The sequence below is a fragment of the Mus caroli genome, chromosome 16 (assembly GCF_900094665.2).
Source record: "Mus caroli chromosome 16, CAROLI_EIJ_v1.1, whole genome shotgun sequence".
NCBI lineage: Eukaryota > Metazoa > Chordata > Mammalia > Rodentia > Muridae > Mus > Mus caroli.
The window spans coordinates 83,666,555-83,682,226 of NC_034585.1; the positions used below are offsets into that span (position 1 = coordinate 83,666,555).

Consider the following 15,672-nt stretch of genomic DNA (forward strand, 5'->3'; position numbering starts at 1 on the left):
TGATATGATAGTATATATAAGTGACCCTAAAAATTCCACCAGAGAACTCCTAAACCTGATAAACAGTTTCACTGCAGTAGCTGGATATAAAATTAACTCAAACAAATCAGAGGCCTTTTTCTACACAAAGAATAAACAGGCTGAGAAAGAAATTAGGGAAACAACACCTTTCACAATAGTCACAAATAATATAAAATACCTTTGTGTGACTCTAAAGAAGTGAAAGATCTGCATGATAAGAACTTCAAGTCTCTGAAGAAAGAAATCAAAGATGATCTCAGAAGATGGAAAGATCTCCCATGCTCATTGATTGGCAGGATTAATATAGTGAACATGGCTATATTGCCAAAAACAATATAGAGATTCAATCCAATCCCCATCAAAATTCCAACTCAATTCTTCACTGAGTTAGCAAGGGCAATTTGCAAATTAATCTGGAATAACAAAAAACCTAGGATAGCAAAAACTCTTCTCAATGATAAAAGAACCTCTGGTGGAATCACCATGCCGGACCTAAAGCTTTACTACAGAGCAATTGTGATAAAAAACTGCATGGTGCTGGTATAGCGACAGACAGGTAGACCAATGGGATAGAATTGAAGACCCAGAAATGAACACACACACCTATGGTCTCTTGATCTTTGATAAGGGAGCTAAAACCTTCCAGTGGAAAAAGGACAGTATTTTCAACAAATGCTTAGTGAAATTTTAAGGTGTTTGAATCTATAAACACATTGAGAATTTAAAATTTACTTGTGTTTTTTTGTGAGGCTTTGGGGATAAATATGCAAGGAGAGTTGTGATTTGACAGGAATGTGTTTCTCAGGTTGACATGGATCAGTTAAACTGGAGAGTTTGTATCAATTTGACACGAACTAACATCCTATGATAGAATTGGATCACTTCATCATAGTTAAGAATCTGTCTTCCATGAGGAAGTAGGCAATACTGTTGAGCATTTAATTAGTTATTTGTGAGAGAGAACCCAACCCTTCCAGAGTATTGGAAACTCTAGAATTGTTGTCCTGGATGCTGTAAGACATCAAACTGAGTAATTCATGATGAGCAAGCCTGTAAGGATTATGCTACCATGGAACTGCAACAGCTCCTGCCTCCAAAATCCTGCCCTGTTTGAATTCCTGTCTTGGCTGCTTTTTATTATGAAAAGTGATGAGGAAATGTAAGCCAAATAAACCCTTTCCTCCTCAGCTTGCTTTTGGTCATGGCATTTTACCATGGCAACGAGGACCCTTATGACACCATCGCTCTAACCAAACAACTTGTATCTTACTATTTGTTCTCTGATTCCCCTCAATCCAATTGGTGCTGTCCAGCTTTTCTGCTAATTGAACCATAACATAGTATGCGGTCAGCCTAAGAGAGGTGACATCATTAACACAGCCTGATCTTTAAACATGCATAAAACACTAAAGCTACCTTACCTACTACTGCTCCACCTTCTTCACTTACCCTCATGTTGCTAAACATAATTTTTAGTAATATCCAGTTACTTGGAAGAAAATAATTTGAAGAAAAAACTAGGATATGGAATAACACATCCTGTTTATAGATCAGTTGAATTACTAAAAAAATGAATTTTTTGATAAACCAATGTATAGATTTCATGCAATTTCTATAAAAATTCCAATTTTGATCTGAACAGATCTGGACAGCACAATCCTGATGATCACATCAATGCAGAAGGTGACTCTATGAGCAAAAACAACACTAAGAAAAAGGAGATGCTAGATCTACCACAGAATCTGATCTCAAAATGTACCACAGAATCAAAGTAGTAGAAATTGAAAAATAGTAGCAAAAACAAGCATACAAATGAGAAATTGAAGAACATATCACAAGATGAAAAGATCTATGATGCTCAGTAGAATTAACATAATAGGGTAAAATACATTACAAAATTAACTTATGTATATATTAAATCATCAACTTACCAATAACATAACCAATGACAGGATCATTTTTTTTATCAAAAATACATAGGAAATATATACTTATTTTATAATAACAAATCAGAGCATGGAAGACAATAAGTTTTTAATATGGAGCACTACAAAATGCACAAACATAAAGAAGAGGGAGGGATTTCAATGATTTGTATTATGGCACAGTAGAATTTGTGTGTATTAAATAAACTAAATATAGAATGAACCAGTCTTGAAAATACATCCAAATTTTCATGTTAAGTCCCATGATCTGAACTTGGCATCCTAACATATGTGCACAACTATCTCAGTTATGCACTGTTTACTGGCCTGTACACTGTGGCACCCTGATACTTTTTAAAGCATATGAGAGACTTGGGTGATGTCATAATGCCTGTGGTTTTTGCCACCAATCATCCAGGTATATAAAAGGTCCTTGGCAGATGTTGAAACACAAACTCCAGAAACCTACTGCTTAATCTTCCTCTGAACACTCCACTCCTAACACCATGTGCTACTACGGAGGATACTATGGAGGCCTGGGCTATGGCTGTGGCTGTGGCTGTGGCTATGGTGGCTATGGTGGCTATGGTGGCTATGGTGGCTATGGTGGCTATGGTGGCTATGGTGGCCTTGGCTATGGCTATGGCTGTGGCTATGGCTGTGGCTATGGCTGTGGCTATGGTGGCTATGGTGGCTATGGTTATGGCTGCTGCCGTCCACTGTGCTGTGGAAGATACTGGTCTTATGGATTCTACTGAGGACACTGTGCAGATCCCCAGCCTTTCTCACCAGAAGAGCTTCCAAGTGTTTTCACACCTGAAACTCAAACATGTCTTCAAAAATTTTAACTGTAAAGCAAAATATTTAAAATATAATGGAAATTTAACACAGTCATCTCCTTCCTCATCTGAGTTTGGACCATGATCGTGTTTTATGTTACCTTCATCATACTCTGTAAAGTGATTTTACTTTAAATCTCAACTTATGATTTAAAAATATATATCAGCAAATAACTAAATAAATAAACTCAATAAAATATTTTTTGCATATTCTGTGATTTTTACCTTGGTCAGTTTTGAGGTGGTATTTGTGGGAAAGTATGTGGAGGAAAAGAGAGGAAGAAATGTAAGAAGATGGGCAGGAAAGAAACAGGAAGAGGAAAGAGGATGGCAGAAAGGTCAAGGAAGGGAATACTTGTTTTCAGCATTCAGATAAGGATTGATAGTTTGTTGTACTTATAAGGTGACCATTATAAGCAATGTGACAAACAACTTAGTAGTGTATCTATTTCTTTAACATTCGGTGGGTTTCATCTAAGAAGCAGTGTGAATTCAAGATAAGCTGTCACAACTCTGTGTGTTTGCAAACGTGATACATGCTATTTTTCTCATAGCTACACCAAGTTAAATTTCCATCAACAATTCAGAAGGGTGCCCTATTCTATTGATCTTTCTTCTCTCCAGGATTAACTATCTAACAGTTTTGGGCTGACATATCATCTTGTTTTTTAATTGCATTTCAGAGATATTAGTGAGTAGAACATTACCCTGTTCATTTGTCCACCTGTATCTTTGCCTTTGAAAAACACCTGTTCAAAATCTCAGCTTATTCTTGTATCCACTAATATGCTTTTAGTTGGTTAGCTTAGCTATGTACAACACTCCCAACCCATATTTTTGCATTAATACCTCTCATGATATAGTAATTTTCTTGATATGTATAGGACATATTTTTATCCAATTGTTTTGTTTAAGGAACTTTCTTAGCTTGATCTCTGAAAAGTTTTTTATTTCATTGTTTTTTACTCATTTATTTTATTTCTGACATCGTGTGTGTGTGTGTGTGTGTGTGTTCCATGTGTATATGTATGTGTACAGGACCATGTGTTAGGGTGTTCTCATGAGAGGGGAATGGAGCTTCTATACTTTACATTTGCTCTCCAACTTACATATAGAGATGGAAGCATTCAGTGTGGTATCTGGAATTCTTGTTAGTCTAAGTCTCCATCTGATTCCACTTAATCTGCTAGGTTTGATTGTGGACTGATGTACTTTACTAGCCTATAAGACATCTATTTGGGTGTCATGATATTCTTTCATAGGCACTGGTCATTTTATTTACTTCTCCTTCATCCCTCTCTGCACTCCCTTCCACAACCCCTCTTCAACCTTAATGACTCATGCATAATATTTCATGATTCTCTATTCCATGTTAACTTCTGCTGGTGCCTGTTAGTTTCCTGGGATATTGTGCAAACACACATAGCCCACACATACAAACATACACACCATACACATATACACACACACACACAATTCAAATGTTGGTTCTATATATAACATAAGCATTGAAACATTTTTCTTACTTTTAAATATTTCTATAAAAAAGTTTTAAATGTAAAAGTTCTATATTAAGTGAAAATTAATTACAATGAATTTGAGACACACTCATCTCAATTTTATCCCTTATCATACATACATCTCAGACAGTGTTCTATAACTATGAAGATGTATCAAGACCATAACCTAAAAAAAAATTTTTTTCATGGTGACTTATATGTAGTTTCTAGGTGTAGGCCTGTTTCATCATGAACGGAAGCATGATGGCATGCAGGTAGTCATAGTGATGGAGAAGTAGCTGAAAATTCTAAATCAGGTTCTGCAGGCAGCAGGAGAAGGGACACTCTAAGTTTTGCAAGGACTGTTGAAACTTCAAAGCTAACACCACTAATCCAATAGTATTATATTTCATTTAGTCTTAGGTAGATTTTTCAGAAAAGGCAGATATATCATTTGCCAAAATATTACAAGAATAGTCTCTAGCTCATTTAATTATATCCTTCTCCTCTGAAAACTCTTGAACTAGGCAGTCATAGTCCACATTGCTCTTGGAAACACTATCTTCCACACTCCTGCTAAAGCAGCCTAATAAGGGACTTTTAAAGCATTAACCTGTTTTGCAAATCCAAAGTCTGTAAACATGCTCCATGCTTAGGTCTGTTACATTAATACCCAACTATTGATACAATTTTGGGGGGAATGAAAGGCATGGATATCATTACCATGGGACAATCAAGAAGAGCAGCAGGAGCAGTGTAGTGCAGCCTGCCCATGCACAGAAGACAAGCTGCAGCTAAGTGTGCTGCAGAGAGTAAAGGAAGAGATGGGACCCAGGTGTTTAGAGGAGCTGAGAAGATTGAAGGTGAATTCTAGGCATTGTATAGTATGTTATTTACACTGTTGATAGATTATTTTGCTTTTTTAAGTGTGCCCTGGTTCATCCAATTGAAGTAAATATGTATTCAGATTAATTTAATTCTTATACTGAACCACACTTGACATATTTTAAACTTTTCAAAAGGATTCTGAATTTTAAAAATGTTGTCTATATATTGCAGCTACTGAACTTTTAATGTGTTTGCATCTATAAAAACACGAGAATTTTAAGGTTATTTGTGGTTTATTTGTGAGAACTGGAGAATAAATATGAAAGGAGTGTTTATGGTTTAAGAGGCATGTGTTTGTCATGTTGATATGGGACAATGGAGAGTTTGTATCACTTTGACACAACCTAAAGTCCTATGATAGGAGTGAACCACTTTATCACACTTATGAAACTTACACCATAAAATGGGGAAGTAGGCAAGCCTGTAGGTCATTTTATTGATTAATTATTGATAAGAGAGTACCTGGCCCTTTCAGAGTAATGCGAACTTGAACTCATAGTCATGGATGCTATAAGAACTCAAGAATACATGATGAGCAAGCCTGTAAGGAATATTCAACCATAGTCTGTGTCAATTCCTGCCTCCAGAATCCTGCCCTGGTTGAATTCTTGTCCTGACATCCTTCAGTGATTAACAGTGATGGTGAAATGTAAGCCAAATAAACCCTTTCCTCCTCAGCTTGCTTTTGGTCATGGCATTTTACCATGGCAAGGAGGACTCTTACGACACCATCGCTCTAACCAACCAACTTGTATCTTACTATTTGTTGTCTAACCCCCCTCAATCCAATTGGTGCTGTCCAGCTTTTCTGCTAATTGAAGCATAACCTAGTATGCGGTCAGCCTAACAGAGGTGACATCATTAACACAGCCTGATCTTTAAACATGCATAAAATACTAAAGCTGCCTTAGCTACAACTGCTCCACCTTCTTCAGTTTGCCTCATGCTATTTAACATAATGATCAGTAACATCCTGTTTCTTTGAAGAAAATAATTTGAAGAAAAATACTAGGATATAAAATGACACATCCTGTTTATAGATTGGTAGAATTACTAACAGGAAATTGAGTATGTTTGATAAACCAATGTATAGATTTCATGCAATTTCCATGAAAATTCCAATTTTATTCTGAAATAAACAGCACAATCCTAATGACCATGTGAATGCAGAAGGTGACTCTAAGAGCAAAAACAGCACTAAGCAGAAAGGGAGATGCTAAGTCTACCACAAAATCTGATCTCAAAATATACCACAGAATCAAATTAATAAAAACTGAAAAATAATAGCAAAAACAGACATACAAATGAAAAATTAAAGAAGATATCATAAGATGGAAATATCTACTATTTTCATAAATCAGTAGAATTAGCTTACCATAGTAAAATTATATGACAAAATATGCTTATGTATATAATAAGGGTCATTAACTTACCAACAACATAACCAATGACCAGACCATTTCTTATCTGATGTTTGAAAATACATATTTATTTTACAATAATAAGGCAAAGCAAGGAAAACAAAAAGATATTTTCAGTATGGAGCACTGCAAACCACACAGACATACAGAGAAGAGAGATTTCAGTGATTTGTACTGTGGCACAGTAGAGATTCATGAGTATTGAATAAATTAACTATAGAATGAAACTAGATCCAGATTTTCATGATAAAGCCTGATGATCTGACCCTTGGATCCTAACGTATGAGCACAATTATCTCAGTTATGCAGTGTTGTTTGGCCAGTAAACTATGGAACCCTGATGTTTTCTGAAGCACAGTAGCAACTTGTGTGATGTCATAATAAATGTGGGTTTTGTTAACAAACATCCAGTTGTATAAAAGCTCCTTGGCAGGTGATTCCATCAAGACACCAGAATCCTACTGCTTGATCTCCCTCTGAACACTCCACTCCTGATACCATGTGTTACTATGGCAGCTACTATGGAGGCCTGGGCTGTGGCTGTGGCTGTGGCTGTGGCTATGGTGGCTATGGTTATGACTGTTGCCACCCACTGTGCTGTAGAAGATACTGTTCCTGTGGCTTCTACTGAGGACATTATGCAGATACCCAGCCTTTCTAACCAGAGGGCTTCCAAGGATTTCCAGACCGGGAATTAAAAAACATCTTCAAATTTTTTAACTTTAGGACAAAATATATAAAATATAATTGAAATTCAACATGGTCATCTAATTCCTCATCTGAATTTAGACTATGATGATGTTTTATGTTATCTTCATCGTAGTCCATAAAATATTTATAAATTTAACTGTTGCCCAGTGCTTCAAACTGATATTGTGTATCATCAAACAATTAAATAAATAAACTCTACAAGCTATTTTTTGTATCTTTTGTGCTGTTGTACCTGATTGGTCATGTGTGTCGAGGTAGTTATGGGAATGTGTGAGGGGAGTGAAAGTGAGGAAGATATTTGAGGAGATAGAAATGGAGAAGAAAAGGGGAGGGAAATATGGAAGAGGGGAGGAAATTAGAGAGAGAAGGAAACAATTATTGCCAGTGTTCAAATACAGATGTTCATTATCTTGTATTTATAACATAACTATTATAAAGATTGTAACAATAACCTTGGTAAGGTACATAGATCTTTAAGATTCATTGATTTTCATCTCATTGTATTAGAAGCAGTGTAACTTCTAGATCATGTTACTTCTCTGTGTGTTTGGAAACATGCCACATGATACTTTTCTCATAGCTACACCAAGTTACATTTCTATCAACAATTGAGAAGGATGCCCTCTTCTATAGATCTTTTCCTCTCCAATACTAATTATCTAACAGTTGTAGACTGAAATGTCATTTTGGTTTTAGTCATATCTCTGAGATATTAGTGAAGTAGAACACTATTATGTCCAGTTGTCCATCTGTATCTATTCCTTTGAAACTCACCTATTCTAAATCTCTACTTATTTTAGCTTCCATTTATATTCTTTTGCCTGGATAGCTTAGTTATGTATATCACTCTCCACTCATATTTCTGCATTAATCACCTTCCTGATATACTCATTTTCATTTGTGTGACACTTTTTTTTTACACAGTGTTTTTTGTTGTTCAGAACTTTTTTAGCTGGATCTCTGAAAAGTTTTCTCTTTCAAAGTTTTTTATACTTTTCTTTATATTTCTGAGTTCTTGTGTGTGTGTGTGTGTGTGTGTGTGTGTGTGTGTGTGTATCTTCCATGTGTTCATGTGAACATGTATCTATGCATGATCATTTGCAGTGTGTCCTGTGGAAGGGGTTTCATTTGGGGGCTTCTACCTTTCTCATTTGCTCTCCACCTTACATAATGAGGTAGAAACATGCAAGCTGGGATCTGGAATTCTTGTTAGTCTGGCTACCCATCTAATTTCATTTGATCTGCCAGGTATAATGGTGGGATAACACACTCAACTAGTCTTTAAGGCATCTGCTTTGGGTGTAATGATATTATTTCATAGATATTGGTTATTTTATTTAATTCTTCTTCATCCCTCTCCACACTACCTTCCCCAACCCCTCCTCTACTTTAATCACTAATCTCTCATGTATAATATTACTTTCATGTTTATCTATACCATTTACAATTACTTCTGTTGCTGTTTAGTTTCATGAGATATTGTACAAACACATATACCACACACACAAACACACACACACATACACACACACAAACACACACATACACACACACACACATACAGAGAGACACATACAATTCAAATGTTGATTCTATATATGAACTAAGCCTTGAACCATTTGTGTTTTTTAAAAAAATATTTCTATAAAACTGTTTTGAATGCAAAATTCTATATTATATAATTTTATTTAATTTTTATTTTATATATATTTTATATATTATATATAATATATATTAATAAATATAAATTTATTCATTACAATGAATTTTGAAGATATTCATATCAGCTCGTCCCTTTATCACACATCTCAGCCAATGTTCTATTGCTGTGAAGATATATCATTCAGAGATGTAGTCCTACTTCATCATGAGGGGAATCATGATGACATGCAGTCAGACACAGTGATGGAGAAGTAGCTGAGAGTTTTAAATCTGAAGCTTCAGGCAGCAGAAGGGAAACTCTGACTTTTGCATGGTCTGTTCAAACTTGGAAGTCAACATGATTAATCCAAAAGACTTAAATTAAGCCTCAGGTAGAGGCAAAAAGCAGTCACATGGTTTGCCTAAATACCACAAAAATGTTCTCCATGCCGTTTAATTATATTCTTCTCCTCTGAAAACTCTTGAACTAGGCAGTCATCATCCACATTGCTCTTAGCACCACTATCTTCCACACTCCTACTCAGGCAGCATAATAAGGGACTCTTAAAGCACTCACCTCTTTTGCTAATCCAAAGTCTATATTCTGCTAACCAAAACTATGGTTAGCTCTTACATGTTAATACTCCACTATCAATACCAAATTGGGGGGAGGAGGAAGGAGTGGATTCCATTACCATTGGACAACCAAGAAGACCAGCAGGAGCAGGACAGCAGGCACTGCCCATGTGTAGAAGACAAGCTGCATGTGCTGCAGCGGGAAGAGTGAGAGAAGTGATCCAGATGATGAGAGGAGGCAGGAAGACTGAAAGTGAATAGTAGGCATTGTACAAAGTGTTATTTAGATTATTGGAAGATTATTTTTCTTTTATCTGATTGGGACTATGCCCTCAATTCTTCCCAATTCAAATAAGAGTATATTCAGTTTAATTTAAGTCTTACAGTAGCCCACAGATGATATATTTAAAACATTTAAAAGAGATTCTGGATTTTTTAAAAAAAATACATATATTAGAGGTACTGGAATTTTAATGTTTTTGAATCTGAAAAAGGATACTGAGAATTCTAAGTTTTTGTAAAAATTTTGAGTTATGGGGGAAATATGTAAGGAGAGTTTATGTTTAATAGGCATGGGCTTGTTAGTCAGGTGCATATGGGTCAACAACACTACAGAGTTGGTATCAATTAGACACAAATTGACTAAAGTCCTATGATAAGACTGAACTACTTTAGCACAGTTAAAAAAGTGACTCCCATGGAGAAGTAATTCTGTGTGAAGAAAATAATTTGAAGAAAAAAATAGAATATGAATGACACAACCTATTTATAGATTGGCAGAATTACTAACATGAAAATGCATATGTTTGAAAAACCAAGGTATAGATGTCATGCAATTTCCATAAAAATTCCAATTTTATTCTGAAGGAGACAGCACAATGCTAGTGATCACATGAATGCAGATGGTGACTCTACGAGCAAAACCAATACTAAGCAGAAAGGGAGATGCTAGATCTACGACAGAACCTGATCTCAAAATATACCACAGAATCAAAGTAATAGAAACAGAAAAATTATAGTAAAAACAAGCATAAAAATGAGAAATTGAAGAACATATCACAAGATGAAAAGATCTATGATGCTCAGTAGAATTAACATGATATAGTAAAATACATGACAAAATATGCTTGTGTTGAACTTAAGTCATCAACGTACCAATAACATGACCAAGGACCAGATCATTTTTATCAAAAATACTTAGGAAACATATGCTTATTTTACAATAACAAAGCAGAGCAAGGAAAAAATAAATTTTTAGTATGGAGCACTACAAACATACAGACATAAAGAGGAGAGAGGGATTTCAATGATTGGTAATATGGAACAGTAGAAACTGTGAGTATTAAATAAACTAAATATAGAATGACCCATAGTCTTGAAGATACACCCAAATTTTCATGCTGGGTCTCATGAGCTGACCTTGGGATTCTAACATATGTGCACAATTATCTCAGTTATGCTGTTTTGATTGGCTAGTACACTGTGGCACCCTGATATTTTTAAAGCATATAAGAGACTAGTGTGATGTCATAATGCCTGTGGTTTTTACCACCAATCATCCAGGTATATAAAAGGCCTGTGGCAGATGTTGAAACACAAACTCCAGAAACCTACTGCTTAATCTTCCTCTGAACACTCCACTCCTGACACCATGTGCTACTACGGAGGATATTATGGAGGCCTGGGCTATGGCTGTGGCTATGGCTGTGGCTATGGCTGTGGCTATGGCTGTGGCTATGGTGGCTATGGTTATGGCTGCTGCCGTCCACTGTGCTGTGGAAGATACTGGTCTTATGGCTTCTACTGAGGACAGTATGCAGATCCCCAGCCTTTCTCACCAGAAGCCTTTCAAGGGTTTTCACACCAGAAACTCAAACGTGTCTTCAAAAATGTTAACTGTAAAACAAAATATTTAAAACAATTGAAATTTAACACAGTCATCTAATCACTCATCTGAGTTTGGACCATGATCATGTTTTATGATACCTTCATCATACTCTGTAAAGTGATTTTACTTTAAATCTCAATTTATGATTTAAAAATGTATACCAGCAAATAATTAAATAAATAAACTCAATAAAATAATTTTTGCATATTCTATGCTTTTGTCTTGGTCACTTTTGAGGTGGTATCTGTGGGAAAGTGTGTGGAGGAAAAGAGAGGAAGATATGTAAGAAGATGGGCAGGAGATAAGCAGGAAGAGGAAAGAAGAGGACAGAAAGTTCAAGGAAGGAAATACTTGTTTTCAGCATTCACATAAGGATTGATACTTTGTTGTATTTATAAGGTGACCATTATAAACAATGTGACAATCAACTTAGCAGTGTATCTATTTCTTTAAGATTCCTGGGTTTCATCGTATTGTATAAGAAGCAGTTTGAATTCAAGATAATCTGTCACATCCTATTTTTCTCATAGCTACATCAAGTAAAATTTCCATCAACAATTGAGAAGGGTGCCCTCTTCTATTGCTCTTTCTTCTCTCCAGTATTAACAGTTTTGGGCTGAAATATCATCATTGTTTTTGAATTGGAGATCAGAGATATTAGTGAAGTAGAACATTACTCTGTCCATTTGTCCACCTGTAACTTTGCCTTTGAAAAACACCTGTTCTAATTCTCAGCTTATTTTTATCCACTTATGTTCATTTAGTTGGTTAGCTTAGCTATGGTATAATATTCCCAACAACCCATATTTTGCATTAATATCTCTTATGATATAGTCATTTTCTTGATTTGTATAGAACCTATTTTTATACGATAGTTTTGTTTTAACAACTTTCTTAGCTTGATATTTGAAAAGTTTTTTTTCATTGTGTTTTTACTCATTTATTTTATTTTTGACATCATGCATGTCCGTGTTTCTGTGTGTGTGTGTGTGTGTGTGTGTGTGTGTTGCATGAGACCATGTGTATATGTATGTGTACAGGACCATGTGTTAGGGTGTTCTCGTGGGAGGGTTTTGGAGCTTCGATAGTTTACATTTGCTCTCCAACTTACATATTGAGGTAGAAGCATTCAGTGTGGTATCTGGAATTCTTGTTAGTCTAAATCTCCATCTGATTCCACTTAATCTGCTAGGTTTGATTGTGGACTGATGTACTTTACTAGCCTATAAGACATCTATTTGGGTGTCATGATATTCCTTCATAGACACTGGTCATTTTATTTACTTCTCCTTTATACCTCTCTATACTCCCTCCCACAACCCCTCCTCAATCTTCATCTCTCATTCATAATATTACTTTCATGATTCTCTATTCCATGTATAACTTTTGCTGGTGCCTGTTAGTTTCCTGGGATATTGTGCAAGCACACATACAAACATACACACAAAAACAAAATTCAAAAGTTGATTCTATATATGACATAAACCTTGAAGGGTTTTTCTTTTAAAAATTTCCATAAAAGTGTTAAATATAAAAATTCTGTATTAAGTGAAAATTAATTACAATGAGTTTTGGATACGTTCATCTCAACTCTATTCCTTATCATACATACATCCCAGTCAATGTTCTATAACCGAGAAGATGTATCATGAACATATCCTTAAAAAGAAAACATTTCATTGGGACTTGTGTGTAGTTTCTAGATGTAGTCCTATTTCATAATGAAGGGAAGCATGATGGCATGCAGGTAGACATAGTGAAGGAGAAGTAGCTGAAAACTCTAAATCAGATTATGAAGGTAGCAGGAGAAGGGATACTCTTGGTTTTGCATTTACTATGGAAACATCAAAGCCAACACAATTAATCCAAAAGTTTATATTTAGTCTCAGATTTTCAGAAAAAGCAGATACATTGATTGGCAAAATATCACAAGAATGGACTCTAGGTCATTTAATTATATTCTTCTCCTCTGAAAACTCTGGAACTAGGCAGTCATAATCCACATTGCTCTTGGAAACACTATCTTCCACACTCCTTCTAAAGAAGCCTAATAAGGGACTCTTAAAGCATTCACCTGTTTTGCCAATTCAAAATCTGTAAACATGCTCCATGCTTAGGCATATTACATTAATACCCAACTATTGATGCAAATTTTTTGGGAGGGAAAGGCATTGATTCCATTACCATGGGACAAGCAAGAAGAGCAGCAGGAGCAGTGCAGTGCAGCCTGCCCATGCACAGAAGACAAGCTGCAGCTGTGTATACTGCAAATAGCAAAGGGAGAGAGGGGACCCAGGTGTTTAGAAGAGCTGAGAAGATTGAAGGTGAATTCTAGGTATTGTATAATATGTTATTTACACTGTTGGTAGATTATTTTGCTTTTTTATTGTGCCATGGTTCATCCAATTGAAGTAAAAATGTATTCAGTTTAATTTAATTCTTATACTGACTCACACTTGAAATATTTTAAACTTTTCAAAAGGATTCTGAATTTTAAAAATGTTGTCTATATATTGCAGCTACTGAACTTTTAATATGTTTGCATCTGTAAAAACACTGAGAATTTTAAGGTTATTTGTGGTTTATTTGTGAGATCTGGAGAATAAATATGAAAGGAATGTTTGTGGTTTAAGAGGCATGTGCTTGTCATGTTGATATGGGACAATGGAGATTTGACACAACCTAAAGACCTATGATAGGAGTGAATCACTTTATCACACTTACGAAAATTACACCATAAAATAGGGAAGTAGGGAAGCCCGTAGGGCATTTTATTGATTATTGATGAGAGAGTACTTGGCCCTTTCAGAGTAGTGCCAACTTGAACTTGTGGTCATGGATGTTATAAGAACTCATGTTGAGAATACATGATGAGCAAGCCTGTAAGGAATAGTCAACCATAGTCTGTGTCAGCTCCTGCCTCCAGGTTCCTGCCCTGGTTGAATTCTTGTCCTGACATCCTTCAGTGATGAACAGTGATGGTGAAATGTAAGCCAAATAAACCCTTTCCTCCTCAGCTTGCTTTAGGTCATGGCATTTTGCCATGGCTACGAGGACCCTTAGGACACCATTGCTCTAACCAACCAACTTGTATCTTACTATTTATTGTCTAATTCCCCTCAATCCAATTGGAATTGTTCAGCTTTTCTGCTAATTGAAGCATAACCTAGTATGAGGTCAGCCTAACAGAGGTGACATCAACAACACAGACTGACATTTAAACATGTATAAAACACTAAAGGTACCTTAGATACTACTGGTCTACCTTCTTCAGTTTGCCTCATGTTGCTAAACATAATAATTAGTAACATCCAGTTACTTTGAGGAAAATGAATTTAAGAAAAAAACTAGGACATGGAATGACATATCCTGTTTATAGATCAGCCAAATTACTGAACAAACAAAATGTGTTGTTTGATAAACCAATGTATACATTTCATGTAATTTCCATAAAAATTCCAATTTTGTTCTGAACAGATCTAGACAGCACAATCCTGGTGATCACATCAATGCAGAAGGGGACTCTAAGAGCAAAAACAACACTAAGCAGAAAGGAGATGCTAGATCTACCACAGAATCTGACCTCAAAGTATACCACAGAATCAAAGTAATAGAAACTGAAATATAGTAGCAAAAACAAGCATACAAATTAGAAATTGAAGAACTTATCACAAGGTGGAAAGATCTATGATGCTCAGTAGAATTTACACAATAGACTAAAATACATTACAAAATATATTTATGTATATATAAAGTCATCAACTTACCAATAACATAACTAAAGACAGGATCATTTTTTTATCGGAAATACTTAGGAAATACATACTTATTTTATAATAATATATTGGAGCAAGGAAAACAGTAAGTTTTTAGTATGGAGCACTACAAAGCACACAGACATAAAAATGAGGGAGGGATTTCAATGATTTGTATTATGGCACAGTAGAATTTGTGTGTATTAAATAAACTAAATATAGAATGAACCACAGTCTTGAAAATACATCCAAATTTTCATGTTAAATCTCATGATCTGACCTTGGCATCCTAACATATGTGCACAACTATCTCAGTTATGCACTGTTTACTGGCATGAACACTGTGGCAACCCTGATATTTCTTGAAGCATATGACAGACTAGTGTGTGATGTCATAATGCCTATGGTTTTTGCCACCAATCATCCAGGTATATAAAAGGCCTGTGGCAGATGTTGAAACACAAACTCCAGAAACCTACTGCTTAATCTTCCTCTGAACACTCCACTC

At 35.5% G+C, this 15,672-nt stretch overlaps 2 protein-coding genes across 2 annotated transcripts; both read left to right on the forward strand.

The window, feature by feature from the left end:
• Positions 1-2,452: 2,452 nt before the first annotated feature.
• On the forward strand, positions 2,453-2,704 carry LOC110311200 (keratin-associated protein 20-2-like). Its single transcript, XM_021184439.1, has 2 exons — positions 2,453-2,489; positions 2,562-2,704. The coding sequence occupies exons 1-2, from the start codon at positions 2,453-2,455 to the stop codon at positions 2,702-2,704; spliced, it is 180 nt and encodes a 59-aa protein (XP_021040098.1).
• Positions 2,705-11,172: 8,468 nt separating this feature from the next.
• Positions 11,173-11,328, forward strand: LOC110311216 (keratin-associated protein 20-2-like). Its single transcript, XM_021184461.1, has one exon. The coding sequence runs from the start codon at positions 11,173-11,175 to the stop codon at positions 11,326-11,328; it is 156 nt and encodes a 51-aa protein (XP_021040120.1).
• The last annotated feature ends 4,344 nt before the right edge of the window (positions 11,329-15,672 follow it).